This window comes from Hippopotamus amphibius, chromosome 10, assembly GCF_030028045.1.
Source record: "Hippopotamus amphibius kiboko isolate mHipAmp2 chromosome 10, mHipAmp2.hap2, whole genome shotgun sequence".
NCBI classification, from domain to species: Eukaryota; Metazoa; Chordata; class Mammalia; order Artiodactyla; family Hippopotamidae; genus Hippopotamus; species Hippopotamus amphibius.
In genome coordinates, this window is record NC_080195.1 from 34,939,930 (window position 1) to 34,961,812 (window position 21,883).

The 21,883-nt window shown below is 43.7% G+C and overlaps 1 protein-coding gene across 11 annotated transcripts in view; it reads left to right on the forward strand.

Moving 5' to 3' along the window:
* The window catches only part of PSD3 (pleckstrin and Sec7 domain containing 3), a 528,631-nt gene that overhangs the window by 485,423 nt on the left and 21,325 nt on the right, over positions 1-21,883 (forward strand). For all 11 annotated transcript variants that reach the window (XM_057697902.1, XM_057697903.1, XM_057697905.1 and 8 more), the window contains one exon: positions 8,695-8,838. In XM_057697902.1, coding sequence (XP_057553885.1) covers positions 8,695-8,838 — 144 coding nt within the window. The remainder of the gene's footprint in view (positions 1-8,694; positions 8,839-21,883) is intronic.

A 21,883-nucleotide genomic window follows, 5' to 3' on the forward strand; every position in this document is an offset into this window, starting at 1 on the left:
GATAAGCCCAGAGTGCTATGAGGTGCAAAGGAGGGTTCAAGGAGGAAGTGTTCAAGCTACTACGCAGCTCAAGGGATGAGCAGCAGGTAGGTGTGGTGTGAGAAGAGAATGCTCCAGCAGAGGGGCAGAAGGGCCCGAGGAGAAAGCTCCAGGGTGTGGGAGCCACACGTGAGTCATCAGATGTGACTCGAACACAGAGTGTTGTGAAAAGGCAAGAGAGGTACCTCTGTGGAGGTCAGCAAAGGCCAAACGATGAAAGGTCTCATTTCTCATGTGCAGGATTTTGAATGCGTCACTGGTTCCCCGCATCCTTAGCATAATAGTATAAGCAGGAAATTAATGTGATCATTCCTGTTACAATAGGAAGAAAGTATTAGAGGAGGAAACTGCTAGAAGCAGAAAAGCGCTTTCAATAATGCAGAGGAAACAGAAGCTAGTTACAGAGGAGGTGGACGGAAGTGGAAGGGTTTGGGGCATCTTGATGGTCCTTAGTGCTCCTTGACATGAGGAATAAGGGCTGTCACCTGGGCTTGAGCACTGGGGACTGTGGTGTCTGATCTGACCCCATCGTCTCCTGCTCTCCTTCCTGGTGCTTCTTCCTAGGGTCCTTCCCTGTGTGCTTTTCCTGTTTCTACCTCCAAATGTGGCAGTGAGTGCTCAGAAGCAGACCAAAACAGACACTTGAGAAACAACAGTTTTTAAGTTAGTCAAGAAAAAAAACAGGGAGAATGTTATGCCAAGAGAAGGAGGAAAAGATCAGGTATAAATAGGACAAAAAAGATCTCCTGTGGCGTGGCGGGAGGTGACTGGGTCCTAGGGTGAGAGCAGTTTTAGGAGCGGTGGTTGGAGTGGCTGTGTTGGTCGTCCTTGAGGGGGGAGGAAGGCAGTGAGGACGTGGAGGGGGGGACGTGTGCAAGTCCTGCCTGAGATCATACAGACAGGTTGGCACTGAGAGCAGAGGCACAGTTTCTGGAGAGATTCTCTTGTTTCTGTAAATTCATAATTATTGTTAATGCAATTTGGGTGCTCCCCACGCAGGCATTGCTGTTCCTGCCTGCCTCATAGACTAACTACCAAAAAAGCTGTTAGGAAGAGAAAGGACCAGGCCAGCCCACTTTACAAGGCAGAATGGCATTTAACTTGCAAGGATAATAAATATTCTAAGAGAAAGGGAAGGCTTTAGCTCTTATTGATGACCAGAAGGTATGCTGGCAGACTTCTCCATCTACCCAACTAAAATACAAACTCTCAAAGCAAATGTATTTCCCCACTTTAATTTTGGGTACTTAACATAAATAGCAGGCCACATTACATAAGGTAAAAGGAGAGAAAAACAGTTGAACAACTAGAGGCAAAAAAATACTTTCAAAAGTTGAATTTTATTCTGTTAATTTCACTAGGAATTTTCCAATTGTTATTTTTCAGTAGATTGGTCTTTCTCGCAATTACTCCCATAAAAGATCCAGGGGGAAAGGTGATCTGAAGTTAAAGAGGAACATTAATAAGTATAGAGCAGCCTGAGAGCTTTTCCTTGTTCTTTCCTTACTGTTTATTTTCTACTCTGAAAAATGTGCTACTGTCCTATTTATGTTTGGGCTATACATTAGTAAGTCACATTTATGTGAAAATGAATGTATTTATCTGTTTGTATATTTTTTCCACAAGACCACACCACCTTTATCAAGGCAGAATCTCTTATTTTAAACAAATGTCCTACGTTGGAATTAAAAATGGAATGCATGATCTTATTGATATTTTTCCTCATTTTGAACGTGGAGATGCAAAAAATCCATATGTAATGTGATCACAATGATGGGTTCAAGATTTTACATAAGCAAGAAGTAACCAGAAAGAAGCATCCTCTCGTGTCACATAAGATGACCAAACCCTTTCAGGAATTTAATTTCTCTGTGAAAGAACATGATGATTTCCTCCCAGACAAGTAGGTTAGCAAGCCTTTGTGGGCCTCAGTTTTCTATCTGGAAGATGAGGAAATTGTGTGGAGTGTTTTTAAGATTCTTTCTATCACTAGCTCTGTATTTTTTGCCTAGATCATCATGTTTGTTTACTAAAAATGAAAAATGTGCTTTACCTTTGAGAGTAATAGGACAATTAGAAAAAAACATGTAGAACCAAGCACGTGATAAAGAGCAGGTTAGAAAGAGGGCGAGAGCATTGGTTTGCACACTGCCTGGTGCAGGTGTTTGGGGTACCCTCCACTTCAGATAGAGACTGGGGGGGATGTCTTTGCTGGAGTCACAGGGCACCTTCAGTGAACCTGCAAGATGTGTCTGGATGTGCCCACAGGGCCTCCAGTCCCTTGAAGGCAAGGCCTCCCCTTTAGCCCAGGCATTCTCAGTCTCAGCCCTGCTGACCTTTTGGCCTGGGCAGTCCCTTGTTACGGACTGTAGGATGTTTAGCGATATCCCCAGCCTCTACCCACTCGATGCCAGTGTCATCCCCCAGGTGGGACAACCAAAAATGCCTCCAGGCATTGCCAGATGTCCTGCGGGGCCACAGCCCCTGCTGCTGGGGGCCACTGCCCCAGCCCGGCCGCCTTTCCTCTCTCCACATGCCCACAGCCTGGCTGCTGCCCCCCCAAATGCCCCCCCAAATGCCAGAGCACTTGGAAAAAAAGTTAAACAGTGTTAGGAAAAAGCTAAACATTCAATTAGAAGATTATTTGGTACTTTTAAAGACACGCCGTTCATCACCCTGTCATTTTAGGCTTTTCTTTAATTTCTTCTTGTCTTCTCTCCAAAGCATATTAGCCATCATTATTGGAATTGATTATTGTCAGTGCAGCATGGTTCTTTCTGAGCAACTCTGCTGTGTGGGAGGAGGCGCCTTCTTCTCGTTGTTTTTCACAGCGGTGTTGCCAGAGCACATTTTTCTTCCTCTGTTGCAGGTGGAGAGAGTGGTATGAAGATGTAAGTTTTGTTTCTCCTTCTGGTGTAGCACTCCAGACTTAGGATTTCATGTTGGCTCTCTTCAGGGCCTATTGGACCTCCTTTTCTACTTATCAAAGTAGTCATTTTCACATGATAATGTGCATAGAAATTATCTGGGGACTTATTTAAAACACATTTCTCATCCCCGCTCCACCCCCCCCCCACCCCCCCCCCCCCCCCCCCCCGGATTGATCAGGTCTGGACCAGGGTCCTGGGGAATACGTGTGTTTCTAAGACACATCCGGTGTCCTGCCACACACCACGCAGGTCAGAGACCCTGCCCTGTAACAAAACCTGCCTCCCTTTCACTCCTTCTCTGGAGACCTGCACCTGTCATTTCCTCTGGTATCTTGTCCTGCTTCCTTCTTTGAATCCCAACATCGTCCTGTAGAAGGTTGACTCAGTGGTGATCACTAAATACTGGCTATTGACGGCGGGTCACAAGCAGCAAAGTTCTGTGTTTGCTTCTCACCCTCATGCTGTCCTGTGGTTTGATCACTGGGCAGTAGTGCTGTGGAGCAGGTGAGTGGGGCAGTGTTGGCACAGAGAGACCGAAGAAAGAGGCAGCCACTCCAGACTGGTGGGCGGCAGCTGTGGTACGCAAGGGAACTGACGGGGCTCGTCGTGGGCGTCTGAGAGAGAGCAGGTCTCTGCACCCGCCTCCGGGATCTTACAGTTTATAAGGAGCCTTAACTGAGTTCAGTCAGATAGGCCTTCTAGATCGTCCTGACAACACCTTACTGTCTCAAGGCCGTGTCCTTGGGCAGCTCCTAGCACAGGGAAGGCCAGCGGAACACACGCTTTTAGGACAGGGGCTGGGTGAGGAGCCTCCAAGTGCCCAGGGCCAGCTCCAGGGTCAGCTGGCCAACTCGCCCTCTCGATGACCTTCTCCACAGGCAGACGTTAGGAGCAGAGGGCTTCCAGGGGATGAAGTCATCCTCAGAGTGTGTCCCTCACTGGCCAGAACTGCACCCTTCCCACCCCACTTAATGTCATACTTTCAGTCCTATCACTTCTACTTCCTAAACATCTTTCATATCCTACCCACATCCCTTAATTCAGACTCTTGTTATCTTGTGCCCAGATCACTGGTGTCCTAATTTTTTTGATCATTTACCTTTTTAATACTAAATATTTGAGCAGATATCCTTCAATATATTTTTAAAATAAAATATATTACATGACCTATTGTCAGTATGACAAGAAAAAGTGCTGATCATCATTAGTCATTAGGGGAATACACCTTTAGGGTGGCCGTACATTTTTAAAATTTTGATGGAAAGTAATATATTGGTAAGGTTATGGAAAAAATTAGAACTCATGTATTGCTGATAGGAATATAAAATGAGGCAGCTACTTTGGAAAGCACTTTGGTGGTTTATCAAATGATTAAACATAGAGTTAACATGTGACCCAGCAATTTCGCTCCTACTTTGATAACAAGAGAATGAAAACATACATTCACATAAAAACTTTTACGTGGATGTCCACAGCAGCATTATTCATGACAGCCAAAGGTGGAGATGACCATCAGCTGGTAAACGGGTGATAAAATCCGATGTAGCCGTACAGTGGGACTTTATTCAGCCGTAAAGCAGTGAAGCACTGATACATCCTGCAGTGTGGATGAACCTTGGAAACCTTGCTAAGTGAAAGAAGCCAGTCACAAAAGGAAGGTGTTGTATGATTCCATTCCAAAAGGGTCCCTTTTAGGGGAACTAAAATGTCACAAAATTAAATGCGATGGTTGCATAGCCCTGTGAATATATTTAAAAACTCTGAATTTTGTACATTTCAAATGGGTGGTTTGTGTGGTAAAGTGTGAATTATATCTCAATGCTGGTTTTAAAAATTTTTCCCAGTGGATCACCTTGCGTGGGGTGCACAGACCCTGCTTTGGAAAACTCCTTTGGACTATTCCCAGAACCACTTGAGATCTCTCTTCCTATAATCTTGCTTGTCTCCAATCCATGCTGCACAGTTCTGGCTAAAATGCGATTCCTTTGAGGTCACTTAACCTTAGCTGGCTCACTGTTGCCAACAAGATGCAGTCTGGACTCCTTGGCATGAACTTGGGCTACACTTTGCTGCACCTTTTCAGAGTAGACAGCATTCATATTCATTTATTAGAGGGTTGAATTGAATATTTAACATATACTAAGTACTCAACAAAGCAATTAGATTATTATACTGAAGCTCGCTAACCACTGCTAAGGTCTTTAAAACTGTCTTAAATGTGAAATGATGAAACAAAATCTTTCTGATGGTGCTTTCAACAGTAGCCCCCCTTGGACTGACTTGAAGGCAGGTGTTCTTTAGTCTAAATTCCTCCAGCTTGGGTTTGATGAAGTTGCAGTATTTAGTAATTTGACTTGTTAATTGCCTAGCAGATTCCTAGAAATGCTATTACCTTCTAAATCATGTCTCTGCTTTAAAACAGCACAAGGAAACAGTCTGAGGGATCCCTCTTTACCTTCCCTTTTTCTAAAAAAAAGTAAGTCCATTTATTCAGCTACTGCTTCCTGAGGGACCCGTATATCAGGAACTGTGCGAGGTCTGTGGGCACTGCAAAAAGTTCAGACTTGGTTTGGCTCTCAGCTAAGGGGAGCTGAAGGGGTGCGTTGGTGTCAGGCGGGTCATATCCACAAGCCAGAGCTGTGCCTCTTGCTCTGTCCCCGCCCAGCACCATACTGGACGCTGGAAGAGTGGAGAGAAGGGAAAAGTACCTTGCTCTGCCTGTGGAGAGCTTGTACTCAGTAAGGGAGATAAAAGTCACACAGAGGTCAGGGTGTGTTTTGTAGTAAGCACGTGGTGTAGACATCTAAGTGCTATAGACACAGAAGAGGAAGAGGTTATGGGCTCTGGGGAACTCTGGCTTTGAGTGGAATTTGGAGAAAGGACCTGGTTAGTAACCGGGTGTTTGAGAGTTGCAGGAGAGAAGACAGGTGAGGACCGGTGGGTTCACCAAGAGCCTTGACGGCTGAAGTCAGCAGGGATCCCGTCGGGAGCAGACTGCTCTGAAGCTTGTGTTCTCCGAAGCTCTTTGGGTTTTAGGTGGTTATCTGGAGGCTCAGAGTGGGGGGAATGGGGCTGCTGCCCCTCTGCCTGTACCTCTGGGGCCTCAGGCAAGGACTTGACCTTCCTGATCTCCATGGCCGCAAGAGGAAGAGGTTAGAGGGGCAAAGGCCAGATTCTCTTTCACTTTAGAATTCCTGGGATTCTGCGTTCCACAGTGCCCGTCACCTAGTAGGTGTCCAGCTGGAATACAGGTGGACCGCTGTGTCCTGTCCCCCACCCCCAGCCTTCTGCCCCCTCCCTCTGGTCTTCTTCCTTCCTCCCCTCCCTGAGTCTTGTGCTTGGTGTAAAAGGATGGAGAGCTGGCCTCTGGGCCTGGCTGGTGGCTGGACCGTTGAGCTGTGCCTTGGAAGGGAAGGCTCTTGCACTTTCTCAGCCCTGGACTCCCTGCGAGATCTTGAACAGCTGGCTTGCCTGTCCGCATTGCGTCATCAGCTAAGAAATATGTTCTTCATGAAATGAGAGTTTGATATTTTAAAGGACAATATGAAATTTTCTTCAAAATCAATATACTATATAAGTAGAAAAAAATTTAAATATTAAGTGACATCATCTGAAACTTGCCTCATGGATAAAATTTCATTGTATGTGCTATCAAAGGTACTACCAATGTACATCTGTAGGCATAGAACAATAGTGCCTCTTGCATCTGTTATTGTAATGCCACTACTTAAGCTGTGAGTTCCTAAGTTACATACCATTTGCTGTCTCCATTCCTTTTCTTTTAACTTCGCCAGGTATATTCCTCTGCCTTCTCTGAAGTCCCTTTTGTTAGGCTTGTCCCATGAGAATGGTCTGCACGCTCCCCTGATGGATTGTGAGGGCAAGGACAAAAGGGAGGAAAACAGCAAGGTTCCTACTTGGTCTTCCTTCATTGTGAATATTACAGACTTCACTGTGTGAGCCTGAGAACGTGCTGCGTCTCGTGTCTGCTGCTTTCCTCCTTCTCCGCTTTTACATCTCTCTTTGTCAGGAGAGTCCATGTGTCTCCTTTATCATGGGATTCTAGCACTGAAGTAATTTGCATGGTCTGTACAGTTGATACCCGTAAGAGCCACTTGGAATGTTTATTTCACTGGTCAAAATAGACAGATTTAAGAAGTGTGATTTTAAAACACTTTTCAGATTATTTCCTTGATTCTTGCTTCATGAAGGCAGTGAAGTTGGAGTAAAGCACTGCACGTTGAATTTCGACATTTATTTGACTGTAAATAAACTGTACACTATAAACTGTAAATCAGTATACTTTACAAATGTGGACTCAGTAGAAAGATGGGTCCAATATTTCAGCAGTCAGTTCGCAGAAGAGGAAGTCCAGTAAACATATGAAAAAATGTTCATCCTTACTTGTAATCAGGAAAATGTAAATTCAAATCATTTTATACCTATGAAATTAGCAAAAATTTGCAAATGTGATATCAAACTTTGGCAAGGATGTAGAACAATGGGAAGTTTCAAGCCTACTGTGGAAATAGAAACTGGTGGAAACACTTTGGAAAACAGTTTAGCTTCATATTAAAGATGTACATTTTCTAAAACCCAGAAATATCACCTCTTGGTGATCACAGGCAGCTGTCAGCAACATGGTGGGTCGTTTCAGACCACTGCAATAAAATAAATATCTTAGTAAAGCAAGTCACACAATTTTTCTGGTTTCTCAGTGCATATAAAAGTTATGTTTAGTCTATACCCCAGTCTGTTAAGTGTGCAATAGCATTATGTCTAAAAAAATGTATATACCTTAGTGAAGAAATGCTTTGTTGCTAAAAAATGCTAACCATTATCTGAGCTTTCAGTGAGTTGTAGTAGTAACATCAATCTCACTGATCACAGACCACCATAAAAATATAATCATAATGAACAAGTTGGAAATATTATGAGAATTACCAAACATGGCACAAAGACACAAAGTGAGCAAATGTTAGAAAAATGGCACCAATCGACTTGCTCAACACAGGGTTTCCACAAACCTTCAGTTTGTAAAAAAAACCACATTATCTGCAAAGAGCAGTAGAACGGGATGTGGCTATGTGCCATAGGGAAATTCCTGCTCGCGTGCACTAGGCAACACGTGTTAAGGTGTAGCATCATTTGTAACAGCCCAGAGAAACCTGAAAACAGCTTAAGTATCCTTCAGTAAAAGTTGAGGTTGAGGGAAGTCAGAACCTCTACTCCATTGGAGGAAAAAGCGTAGGTTGCTGCATTTTTTAGAATAGCCGCTTTCAGAAAATTACTCCTTGATGGCATTGCTGGTCTCAGAAAGGAAACAAACATTCAGGTAGGTCTTCCCCTGCAGTGACAGGCAGGACAGCACTGCTGAGGACGTGAAATGGAGAAGCCCAGCTGTGCGGCCCTCAGCACAGGTGCTCACTCTGCAGCCAGCACCTCCCTCGCCTTTGGGGTATCTCTTCGGAGGCGTGCTCTCAGCTCCTGACACGGGGCTCTGAACGCATGTGGTTTTGTGACCAGGGGCCTGGCCAGGGAGGCTGGCCTTGGCCTTGGTACATGTGGACGCTGGCCTGAGAAACTTGGTAAGCTGTGGCGGCAGAGGCACGTTGGACTGTTGCGATGAATTAAAGTCATTCGTCATAAGGGATTTTTAAAAGTGTGCTACCATTGTTTATTGATTTATTTTCTGGATGCTAAGTGGCTTAATACTTTCCTGCAGGAGGAACAGCTGAAATCTCACGAAAGCAAGCTGAGGCAGATCACCACAGAGTTGACCGAGCACCGCTCCTACCCGCCCGACAAGAAGGTTAAAGCCAAGGAGGTGGATGAGTACAAACTCAAAGATCACTACCTGGAGTTTGAGGTGTGTCGAGCCTAAGTGTCATGAATGCCTGCACCTGAGCTATGTTGGGGTTTTTCCACGAGGCAGGTTTTTATAGCTACTGTAACTTGGGCAGGGCGCCTTGACCCTGCCTCCCTGGGGAGCTCCGGGCAGGCTCTAGTCATGGTGGCCCCTCATGTTCATGGTTCTATTTAAGCGTCAAACAAGCATCAAAGAATAACTGTGACTTTATGCACTTAAAAGCAAGGAGCCTGCCTGTTGGACTGGCATGTTCTGGCTGCGAGACAGAAAAGCAGCAGTGGACGGGCATGCCAGGGTGGGCAGCTGCTTTCTCTATTTCTGCATCTCTTCCAGCAGAGTCTGAGTCAGAAAAAGTACCACGGAGGAAATGAGCTGCAGGGTGACAGGATGCTTTCTCCTGTGCACTCTTGCTGCTAGGCAACAGATGCATTTTTCCTTTCACCACTCACTGCCCTTCACAAGGAGGCTGATGAATTAAGTTGTGCACATCCAGGTACCACAGCAAGTGTGGTCATTAAGAGGAGTGGGAGGCTCCGTAAACTCTGGAAACACAGAAATGTAGAAGCAAGTTGAAAGCAGTAAATGTCACCTTTGGCTAAATTTTCTCCCACGTTAGTCTCAGGGTCATGCAGGATCCTCTGACTCTCCCCCTTCAGCTGCCACTTTAAGACACTTAAAGTATCTTTTTTTTTTTTTCTTAAAGTAGATAGCCTGTAGTCCAAAATGAAAAACAATTATCTTTAAATTTTTTACAGTTTTTTTTCTGTTGAGTGTGTTTAATCCATCTTTAGCTATTCTTTTTCATTGTAGCTCTAATGTTTTCTACTTATTCATCTCCTTCTTTCCCATCTTACAATTGTGTTCCTCCCTTGGGCTTGAAACAATAGTGTCATCTGAGCACCCCCGCCCCAGCCCATGCAATCCCCTGGGGTCTGATGGGGGCCAGATCCCAGCACTCCTCCTCTGTGGGGTCTCTCCTGTGTCCTGCCAGCTTCCTCTGCCCAAGTCCTGGGTGTCCATCTCCCACCTGCACCTGGCTGTGGCCTCCTGTCTTCAACTCACCCCTCGTGCTCCTGACGGTTTCTGAGGCATGCTTCTGTGCAAACAGCTGTCCTTGATTTTCCTCTACACCCCCCACCCTCCATAGTTTACCTTCAGGTAAAGGCCAGTCCTTAATCTGACGGGATTTGGGCTCCTCCTGTCTTTCCACATGAGTCTTCCCACCACGACCTCCATGTGTAGAAGTCACATTTCTGCCCACTCTGCTCTCTCCAAGCATGCTTTTATGCCTTTTTTCATCTACTTTATTCTGCCCCAGATGCTCTTTCCCTCATTTCATTTCTGAAAGTCCTGTTCATCTTTCGAGATCCAGCCCAAATCCCTCCTATGTAAAGCCTGCTCTAGACCTGCTGATTACCATCCTGCACGGTGGCTCCCGTTAAGGTGATTTCAGGAAGTGCCTGTATCCGTGGTAGATTCCACAGCACCTCCCCCACTGAGACTGTTGAGCCCTTGGAGTGCAGGGTCCTCAGGTCCATTTCTAATCTCTGCTCTGTGCTTGCTTGTTGAATTGAACAGGGTTTCATGGAAGCTTTTAAAAAGTCTTTCTCTGAATTATAAAATTTCTGTTCTAAAATGTGACGTTTGGTGCCCTGAAGATCCACGAACTGGTTTTCTTCATGGTTGAGCAAATCTTTGCTCTGGGCAGATGAAGAAAAATCTTTCTTTTATTAGAGGTGAAAGTTTATTAGCTAAAACTTTGGAAGCCTTACCTGCAAAAGCCTTGAAAAAATACTTTAAAAAAAAACTAAGCAGCTCATCTTTCCCCACACTTGTTCATTCTTAGGAAATGGGAGTTCTCAAAAATCAATCGTAATTCTTCACAGGCCTGGAGTGGCTTTCAGCTGTAGGCCCTTTTAGTGTCACACATGCTAATTAAATTTCCCAGCACCTCAGACCCCTGCTGCCAGCACTCAACACCTTGCTCTGTGCTCTTGGCTCCAAGGCTACGCTTCTGTCCCCAGGAGCAGGGGTGGTGGCAGGACTGTAGAAGAGATGCCACGGCTAGAAGCACTCCCTGCTTTTGAATCTACTGTGGTACCCCTTTTCTGAAAATGTAACCCAGCAAAAGCCAGCATTTTCATTTCCTGACGTGAACTTAGACCGGCCTTTGTGGGGATAAGTCTTGCTTTCATCAAACTGTCACATCAGGGAGCCTGGAGATTGCATTCCTGGACCTTGGCTCATTAAAACCTGCTCATTGGTGATATGTCAGATGTGCTCAATTGTCTGTCCAGCTGCATTGACCTGTGTCTACCAGAAAGGCAGAAGGACACCTGACTTCATAGAGGTTATCTAAAATGGTTTTTGTAATCTTTTTTTTAAGGTGAATCATTATTTTTCTCTAACTTAAAATTGAAGTAGTGTGTCTTGTGGGGTCCACTCTGCTGTTATTTCAGCCACCAGAATCTGTTGTGTGTGTGTGCCTGTGAGGGTGCTCTGCAGAGCACTCGGGGCTTGGCTTTTCACAGCCTTCCCCAGCAGGCTGCTCTGCTCCCTGAACAGGGGTTCTGAGCGTTACTGACCATCCTGTATACTTTGCTCATTGCTCCATCCTCAGCTTCTGGAATATGGACTGAGTGTTCGATACATATTTGTTGAGCGAATAAATGGAATTTTATTGTTAAGTATAAAAGATAACATCAGAGGAAGTGGTTCTTTGAGAAAGCTTAGTAGCTCCCCTGAAAACAAATGTGATAGACAGTGGTATCTGCAGTTCATTGTGACCTCAGAGGGGCAGTGACAGGAAGGGGAGCTTGAATCCCATCTGCGTCCTTATCACCAGGGAAGAGCCACGGGCAGGAAGCTGCTCTCTCACCTGTTCCTGTAGTAAGGGACTCCCTGTGGTTTCAGAGCAGTGTTTGTAATTTTCACATCTTGGTGAGAAAAACACCTTCATTTTGTTAGAATATTAAGCTGTTGATAATAACACCAGGGTTGTTTCTAACTTAGTGCATTTCAGTTGTTTATATCCCAAGTCGCTTTGAGTACAAACAGTTCTTCATGGTGGGCCAGATTCACATTCTGTGACTTAGAAATTCTCCAAACCCTGACTAACAGTAAATAATTAGAAACTTCAGTAAATAAGAAGGTTCAGGGGTTGTTTGTTTGTTTGTTTTTGAAGTCTATAAAAAGTCTACAGAGAACAAGGAGACTTCCATCAATCTCAGCCTTAGCCTGTAAGAAGATTCGCTGTAACTGTAAGCAGCAGACTCCACCCAGAATGGCTGTAGTCAACCAAGTTCATGCCTCTCTCTTTATTGCCTATTCATGGGGGGTGGGAAGGGGCGGCATTGCTTTGTGTTTGATTGAATTGGGTCCCCCAAGCTGTGGCCATTACTTGTGTAGAGGAGTTCATGTGAAGTCTAATCTCACTTTTGAAAGAGTCGTTAGGCATCGCAAGTCTGTGTAAGAAACTCACCATCATTTCCCAGTTTCAAAAAATAAATATCAGCAATAGCCTCACTTCCTTATAACTTATTTCTAGTTTATTCAGTTCCATTTTCATTTGAAAATGTTGAATTGATCTTCGTGTTTCTGGTACATTTGGAAATTTATCATGATGTGGGACAGGTGGGTGATTTGCGTCACATATAAAAAGTTACAAGGTTCCAGTCACTCCACGCACGATAGGCTGGGCCGCGCCCGATACTCCTGGGCCCTTTAAGAAACAGCCCTGTTAAAGGAATTCTCGTGCTGGCACTGTACGTGGCCCAGAAATTTGGCTTTATGTTTCTTTCACAGTTAAAGTGAAGATACTCTTTGCTCCAGGATGTTTTTCATGTGACACCTCAGATGTTTTCAGTGGCGTAAGTTATTCATTCTTAGACCTGAGTAGGGAAAGGGAGACTGTAGCAGCCCAAACCTATTGAAACGTGATCGGGCTGTAAGAGGTTTCCTGAGGAGGGATTCTTGCGGGCAGGCTGGCGAGGCTCCCGGGTTCGCTGCAGAGCCAGTGGAAGCCTGGTGGGCAGCATGAGGCCAGTGCATTTCACAGGCCAGCAGACCTAAGGTGTTGGATTTGTTTTCACTGAGATTTGAATGCATTTAAGGGAGACCAGCAGGGTCCTCCCCACCACCTCCTAGTATATCAAGCCTGGCAGGTGTCCCCATTTGTGCTGTTGGCCTGGCCCCTGAGGGCAGTTGAGTTTGCCATCCCTGTGTAGAGGTTGCAGACAGTTGGATATGCTTTGTGTCTTAGATCTTTAACCATGTCTCTTCATGGTCAGAAGGTGGATACTTCCAGGTACCTGTGCTCTCAGGTTCCAGTTCCGCAGGAAAAGAAGCCCATGTCCCTGATGGCCCAACCCAGATATGGAATAAAGTCCCCTTGGCTGAGTGGGCTGGAATTCAGCCGCCTGCCCACTCCTGAATTTCCACCTGGAGTAGCACCTGTGTGTGCTTAAGGCAGGCAGGACCCACACCAACCACATAGCTGAAAGTTCAATTTTAGAAACAACAAATGTCCATTCTAACGAGACATGTAAATCTCTTGGGACAGAACACTTAAATCTAGAAAATCTAGGACATTCTTGAGGCATGATGCATCTTTTTCCGAATTTCTAATTTTTGGTGTAAAATGGTGTGATTCCTTCTGAAATTGATGTATTTGAGAATAAGAGTACATTCCATACAGTACCATTAAGGAAACCGAAAGCAGCTCATGTCGAAAAGCCTATGTGATATACGTTTCTGGTTGTAAGCCCTCGGTTTTATTGTTGGGTTATTTGTTGCGTGGTGGGTGGTGGGTGGTTTGATGTATTTCTTTTTGAACAGACTCTCTGCTTGTGATCTTAGCTCTGTTTCCTCAGATCACTCAGTTTTTGTCAACATCAGGTAAGTAATTTTCACATTATGGTCCACTTTTCCTCTCGTAGAAGCAGTGCAAGGGCTTATCTCCAGTGCACTGCCACCTGTCAAAAGCTAGTCTGTCTCTGAAGCAAGAAGATCTAGCTGCTAATTTATGAGTGGCCTTGGTTGTAAAAGTACAGAGATAGCAGTGATCACCATCTTCCTCCCTAGTGAGAACCGGGGAAAATTCCGCTGGCTCACTCAAAGGAGAGTGTCAGTCTCAGTGACAGAGTCTAGCCTGGAATCCAGTGCTGCCTCCTTTACAGAAAGCATCACAAAGGTGGTTATCTGTCTGGATCTGAGAAGCTAAGATGTAGCAGGTTAATAGAATTCTTAGGGAAATTTAGGAATTTTCTTTTTCTAGTGGAAGACTAAGTGTTAGAGACAAAAGCTGGAGACCCAGGTTCAGCAGCTGCCCAGGCACACAAGTCCAGTTAACTACAGAGGCAGGAGTCTTGCATTGCCATTTGGAATTGCATTTTGTATGACACGATGGGCGAGGGCTACAGAGCTCTGGATTTTCATCTGTAAAAGAAGACGCGCGATTTTGAAGGGAGAAGCAGCTTAGCAACAGGATCGTTTGAATCACATTTTAAACAGATGATTGAGAAGCAACACAAACAGCCAGTCATAAGCCCTGCAGTGACTCCGTCCCTGAATCCCTCCTTACACCTGAAATGTCTGCTCTGAGGAGGGTCACTGCTTTGGGTGAACGTACTGTCTGCAAGAAGAAGGCAAATACTTGCAGTTATAAAACAGTAAAAATTAGGAAAAGAGATGGACTGGAGGTTAGGAGGCCACTTCAGTCTCATCCTTGATGTGTTTGGTACATAGTTACCCTCTCTGGACCTCAGTTTCTGGCTGTGAAAATGAGATGGGATTGGGTGAACTAACCTATAAGGTCCCTTCCAACTCTGCTTTTTTGATGCAAGTTATATCCTAACAGCAATTAGTTTATCAGATTAACTCACTCCCACGATGGTCCCTAAGAGTGTTGTTAAACATAAAACAAGAATAGTTCAATTTGGGGATACCAGGGGATCTAGACCAGCTCTATAGGTAGAGGTATAGTGCAAACCACACATGTACTCTAGTAGCTACACTTAAAAATAAAAGGAAACTGGTAGAATTAATTGTAATAAGACTTTTCAACTTAACAGAGTATGTCCAAAATATTATCATTTCCACGTGTAATCAATATAAAATATTAAGATATTTGACACCTCTTTTCTTCCTAAGTCTTCAAACTTTAGTATTAAATATATCATTACACTTAGGGCACATCTCGGTGCAAGGTGGCCACACTGCATGTGCTCTGTAGCCACGTGAGGTACTGGCTCCTGTGCTGCTCAGTCTACCTAAGAGCCAGCCAGGAATTGGGAGACCAGATCATGGGGTAGTGGGGGGTGGGGTGCAGGTTTCACGCATAATTGAAGAGGTGCAGCTGTTGTGCACCCGAAAGACTCCATAGTAGTTTACAGACAGAGTCCCTTCTGGTCCCGCCTTCCCCTCCCCGGACCAATACTGTGTCTTTGTCCATGTGTCCTGATTCCCTCCTTAGAGAGTTCTGGGAGGTTTACAGCTGCCCCTCATTCTGCCACATGGAGCCTGAGACTGGAGGGGGCGAGGGATTTGCTGAGGCCTGGTCGCTCAGTGTTCTGATTCCACAGGTTGAAGATACTTTACCAAGACAGGCTCAGAATTGGACACAGAATGGATGAGATGGTAGAGGGACATTTGAACTGGGCCTGCAGAAGGTGCAAAACTGCTTTAAGCTCAAAAGCAATCAATATATCTTAGGGATGAAGTGTCCTGGGAAGTCAGCGGGGAAGGTAGTTTACCTTCAAAGCTTCCTCAAATCCTACTTTAAAAATTTGCTAGGAAGACTGGCCCCATCCCCTTGTGACAGGCATTGGGTTTTAGGAGCTGTGCGTGACAGGCCAGCTGCTGTGAAGAGTCCCAGGAGCATGCTTCTGAGGGAAACCGTGTGTGACTTCAGGGAATCCCAGTAAAGCCAGAACCACGAACAAAATATAAACCACAGATTGAGTATGGCCTGACAAAAACAGAAATATAGATCAATGGAACAGGATAGAAAGCCCAGAGATAAACTATGGTCAACTAATCTATGACAAAGGAGCCAAGGATATACATTGGAGAAAAGGCAGCCTCTTCAATAAGTGGTGCTGGGAAAACTGGATAGCTACATGTAAAAGAATGAGATTAGAACACTCTCTAACACAATACACAAAAATAAACTCCAAATGGATTAAAGACCTAAATGTAAGGCCAGTCACTATAAAACTCCTAGAGGAAAACATAGGAAGAACACTCTTTGACGTAAATAACAGCAAGATCTTTTTTGATCCACCCCCTAGAGTAATAGAAATAAAAACAAAAATAAATAAGTGGGACCTAATGAAACTTCAAAGCTTCTGCACAGCAAAGGAAACTATAAGCAAGACAAAAAGACAACCCTCAGAATGGGAGAAAATATTTGCAAACGAATCAACAGACAAAGGATTAATCTCCAAAATATATAAACAGTTCACCCAGCTCAATATCAAAAAAACAAGGAACCCAATCAAAAAATGGGCAGAAGACCTAAATAGGCATTTCTGCAAGGCGACATACGGATGGCCAAGAGGCACATGAAAAGCTGCTCAACATCACTCATTATTAGAGAAATGCAAATCAAAAGGACAATGAGGTATCACCTCACAGCAGTTAGAAAGGGCATCATCAGAAAATCTACAAACAGTAAACGCTGGAGAGGGTGTGGAGAAAAGGGAACGCTCTTGCACTGTTGTGGGAATGTAAATTGATACAGCCACTATGGAGAATAGTATGGAGGTTCCTTGCAAAACTAAAACTAGAGTTACCATATGACCCAGCAATCCCACTACTGGGCATATACCCAGAGAACACCATCATTCAAAAAGATACATGCACCCCAGTGTTCATTGCAGCACTATTTACAATAGCCAGGACATGGAAGCAACCTAAATGTCCATCAACAGATGACTGGATAAAAAAGATGTGGTACACGTATACAGTGGAATATTACTCAGCTGTGAAAAGCAATGAAACTGGGGTGTTTGTAGAGACATGGATGGACCTGGTGACTGTCATACAGAGTGAAGTGAGTCAGAAAGAGAAAAACAAATATTGTATATTAACACATATATGCAGACTATAGAAAAATGGTACAATCAACCGGTTTGCAAGGTGGAAATAGAGACAGATGTAGAGAACAAACATATGGACACCAAGTGGGGAAAGCAGGGAGGATTGGGGGGGGAAATGAATTGGGAGATTGGGATACCAAATTGTATGCTCTAAATATATGCAGTTTATTGTATGTTAACTATCTCAATAAAAATTCTTAAAAAAAATGTGTGGCCTGTATAAGAATGTTGTCATACAAACTAAAATTTTGTTTTAGATATGAGTTCCCTAAGAAAAAACTTAGTGAGAGACATACTTTTATCCCACAGGAGTTAAATTTAGCATCTTATTCAGCTAAGTATTATTTCTCCAGCTGAAATTACTTACCTCAGGTATGGAAACTTGACTTCACATCTCTGAATTTCAGAGGACAATTTTTTTTTTCCATTTTGCTGAACAGCAAACTTTTTAATCCCATTGATCCAAAGTGAATTTTCTTTTTCCAGTTAACTTTACACTCAGCTACTGTCAGAACCCTCACACAAGGCTGTGTTGGGCAGGGCCCCAGAGCCAGGAGCCTGTGCGCAGCAGGTCTGCAGGACTGACCCATGGCTGGGTGGGAAGTGGACAGTTCTTGAATTTTCCACCTAGAAAAAAACTGTGTTCTATTTTCTAAGTGAACTTTGTGGACTTTTAAATTGAGAATTTTGTTTAATTTCTAAGAAGAGAAAAAATCTGGGTACTAATACAGACTGGGTTTATAGAAAGGGTTTCCAGAGCTAGAGAAACAAAGTGTGAAGGGTGAGAAAGGCAACAGTGTTTTAAAAATTAGCTCTTGGAATCAGGAAAACTCTCCTTGACACCCCAAGTCCTGTTCTTCTCCACAAAGGCTGCGAAGTTTCAAAGGTAAAAGCACTGCAGGGGATCCACCTGCCTGGGCCTGGCAGCCGGTGGCGCTGGTGGTGGAGAGGCAGGGCAGGGGCCTGGGGGAGCTCTGGGGGCGGCCAGAGGCCTATGGCTGAGTTGCCCCCTGGCAAAGACCAGACACCTTAGGAGCATCAGACCAGGACCACAGGATGAAGACAAAGACACGCTCAGAACACTTTCTGCAGACCCAGTGGTGTTTGTCTCTATCAGAGCTTCTTGACCTCTTCTGCTTATATTATTATTAGAAGTAAGCTTTTTATTTTAGTTTTGTTTTTAATTCATTTAGAGAGCAGTCAAGCCAAAGGGTAGACTGAAATGAAACAATAGAATTCACTGTGCCTCAGGTTTTCCCAGAAAGCCACGAATACAAACTATACAACCTAAAAATGTGTATATTTGCCATATTTTGTTAGAAGCCTGATAGGGGAATGGCATAGGGGAAAAGCATTAAAATTTTATTTTAAAAATGTAAGTCCTAGCATAGCTTTTAGATAAGAACTTACAGAAAGCTCTGTTTTGAATGTATTGCTTTCTTACGTTAGCAGACAGTGGAGGGCGAGCCAGCTGGTCAAGGAGAGAGTCTACAAATCAGTTCTGCATCGTCCTGTAGAATGCAGAGTGGATGTGAGCAGTCTTTATTTGAATAAGCAGTTCTTTGAGAGCTCCTTGTTTTGTTGGCTTGTTTTAATTGTTTTGGTTTGTTTCTTTGTTTTCCGTTGTAGAGATCTGGAGCAGAAAGTGCTTCATTATGTACATGACATTACTGGTGTTCCTCTCATTTTATTTTAAGCTGGCCTTTTACCCTGCCTGCATGAGAAAGGGAAATGTCAGGAGGAGATGTATCCAGGACTTGATTGCTGGAGCAGTGAGGTCTGAATGCACATGGCAGTGCTAGGTTAGAATTGCCATTGCGGTTTTCTTTTCATTTAGGCTGTTACTATTGTATTCATGTATTAGAGGTCAAAAGGAGATAGTGTTATATTAAATGAAATGAAAAATGGAATGCAGAGCTCAGGAGAAAAGAAACTGCTCAATCAGATGTGGATGTGATTAAACTTCTTTTCAAATAATAACAATACTCATGATTTTTTTTTTTAGCCCTTAACATTCAACCTCTCTGCACCCCCAGCCCCAGCAGAGAAAAAATGGTCTTTCAGGTACTGAGGGTGGGACAGCAACAGCATCTGCTTATCACAAGCATGCCGACCACGATTGTAATTGTAATATAAATGGCTCCAGTAATTACTTATTTCGTGTCTCCCTCCTGCACTAGAATATAATCCCCCTGAGGATACAGACTGCATCAGCACTTTATAGGATCTAGTTCAGTGTGTGGCTCGTGGCAGTTGATAAGTTCATGGTAAACACTCAGTTCTGTCTAGATACTTTCTCTAGCCCCTTATTTTCCTCTTGCCTCTCCTCTTCTCCCCAACCCTGATATAGCAGACCTTGCATGCTGTGCTGTCTGTCTGTCTGTCTGTCTACCTACTTACCTACCTACATATCTTGCCTTCTCCTAGAGTAATAAAAGCCCTAATACTTAACCTTGCCAGTGACTGGAATAAAGGGTACCTTTCCAGCCTCCTTCAAAGCTTAAAAAACAAAAACAAAAAAAAAAACATTCAACCTAAGCCACAGCTTGCTTGGCCTTAGATACTGTATTTTTTATTCCTTCCTAGTGGACATTGCTGCTAGTGAAAGGGATATTTTTCCTACATGTTTGAGAAGTATTCTTACAGATGATTAAAGACCAACTTAATAAATCAACATTGCAAAAAAAAATGTACTAAGGAGGTTAAAGAGTGAAGAAAGAACTTGATTTTAAGAGAAAAAGAAGCCGTTAAGATTTTGAATTGTCTTTGGCTCTTGGCGGTCACAGAAGGCTTCTAGGAAAGAGCAAGTCTTAAGAAGGAAATTAAGGGTGAGAGCTTGCTGGATGGACAGTCACAAAAACAGTGTTCAGATGCTTCTGTGCAGAGTAGCCACTGAGCTTGGATTTGGTAAAATCCCATCTCAAGTTTTCTGATAGTGGGATTAGCTCACACAGTTATACGCTAGAAATCTGTCCACACTGTCAGAGAATCCCTGAGCAAGGAAGCTGAGCATGCAGCTCTGAAACTTTTAAGAATTGAACTGAGAATGAACCCACAGAGGCTACAACCAAACCTTTAATAACGTGGCCAAAGGCAGCAGCGGTCCCCCAGGCACACTGCATTCTGAGACTCCCTCTGCCCTTCCTAATGAGAGACACACCCTGGAAGGGCCACACAGTGTAGACTAGCAAGGATTTGGGAATGTGAGTCAATACCACCCATCAGTTAGTGGCCACCTGCCCCCAAGACTGCTCTTCTCACTGTCGCTTCGCTTCCCACAGACTTGCTTTCTGTGGCCCATCTCATCTTTAACGTGCAGATCTAGAGCTGTGTTCGTGCTTGCACAGTGGTTACTTTGTGGCATGAAACTATATTGCTTAAAATATTCGGGTTTTTTTGTTGTTTCTTCTTCCCTTTTTATCATCTGGTTATGAACATTATTGTCAGAGCAAAGGAGTAAAACCTCTATGTTGTTACTGTTTATTTGTATAGTGTCAGCAGCAGGTTTCCTCTCATATTAATATTACTCTGACCCCTGGTGCTTAGAATCTTAGGTGAGTGTTGAATTATTTACCCAAGGGTAGATGTGATCCTGGTGCATTACATATAGTCACATGCAAGAGTCATCAGGCAAAGGAATTCACGTATAAATGACCATCGACAAACCCTTATCTTTGTTTTGTTTTTATCTTTATTGGAGTGTGATTGCTTTACACTATTGTGTCAGTTTCTGCTGTACAATAAAGTGAAAGAGCCACATGTATACATATATCCCCGTATCCCCTCCTTCTTGAGCCTCCCTCCCAACCTCCCTATCCCACCCCTTTAAGTCTTCACAGAGCATCAAGCTGGTCTCCCTGTGCTCTGTAGTAGCTTCCCACTAGCCATCTCTTTTACATTTGGTAGTGTCTATATGTCAATGCTACTCTCTCACTACGTCCCAGCTTCCCCTCCCCCCAGTGTCCTCAAGTCTGTTCTCTGTGTCTGCACCTCTATTCCTACCCTGCCACTAGGTGCATCAGTACCATTTTTATAGATTCCATAAATATGTGTTAGCATACAGTATTTGTTTTTCTCTTTCTGGCTTACTTCACTCTGTATGACAGACTCTAGGTCCATCCACCTCACTACAAATAGCTCAATTTCATCCCTTTTATGGCTGAGTAATATTCCATCGTATATATGTGCCACATCTTTATCCATTCCTCTGTTGATGGGCATTTAGATTGCTTCCATGTCCTGGCTATTGTAAATAATGCTACAGTGAACGTTGTGGTACATGTATCTTTTTGATACAGGTGGTGGGATTACTGGATCATATGGTAGTTCTATTTTTAGTTTTTTAAGGAACCTCCATACTATTCTCCATAGTGTCTGTGTCAATTTACATTCCCACCAACAGTGCAGGAGAGTTCCTTTTTCTCCACACCCTCTCCAGCATTTATTGTTTCTAGATTTTTGGATGATGGCCATTCTGACTGGTGTGAGATGATACCTCATTGTGGTTTTGATTTGCATTTCTCTAATGATTAGTGATGTTGAGCATCTTTTTCATGTGTCTGTTGGCCATCTGTATGTCTTCCTTGGAGAAATGCCTATTTAGGTCTTCCGCCCATTTTTGGATTGGGTTGTTTGTTTTTTTGATATTGAGTTGCATGAGCTGCTTGTGTATTTTGGAGATTAATCCTTTGTCAGTTGCTTCATTTACAAGTATTTTCTCCCATTCTAAGGGTTGTCTTTTTGTCTTGTTTATGATTTCCTTTGTTGTGCAAAAGCTTTTAAGTTTCATTAGGTCCCATTTGTTTATTTTTGCTTTTATTTCCATTATTCTGGGAGGTGGATCAAGAAGGATCTTGCTGTGATTTATGTCATAGAGTGTTCTGCCTATATTTTCCTCTAAGAGTTTTATAGTATCCGGTCTTACATTTAGGTCTTTAATCGATTTT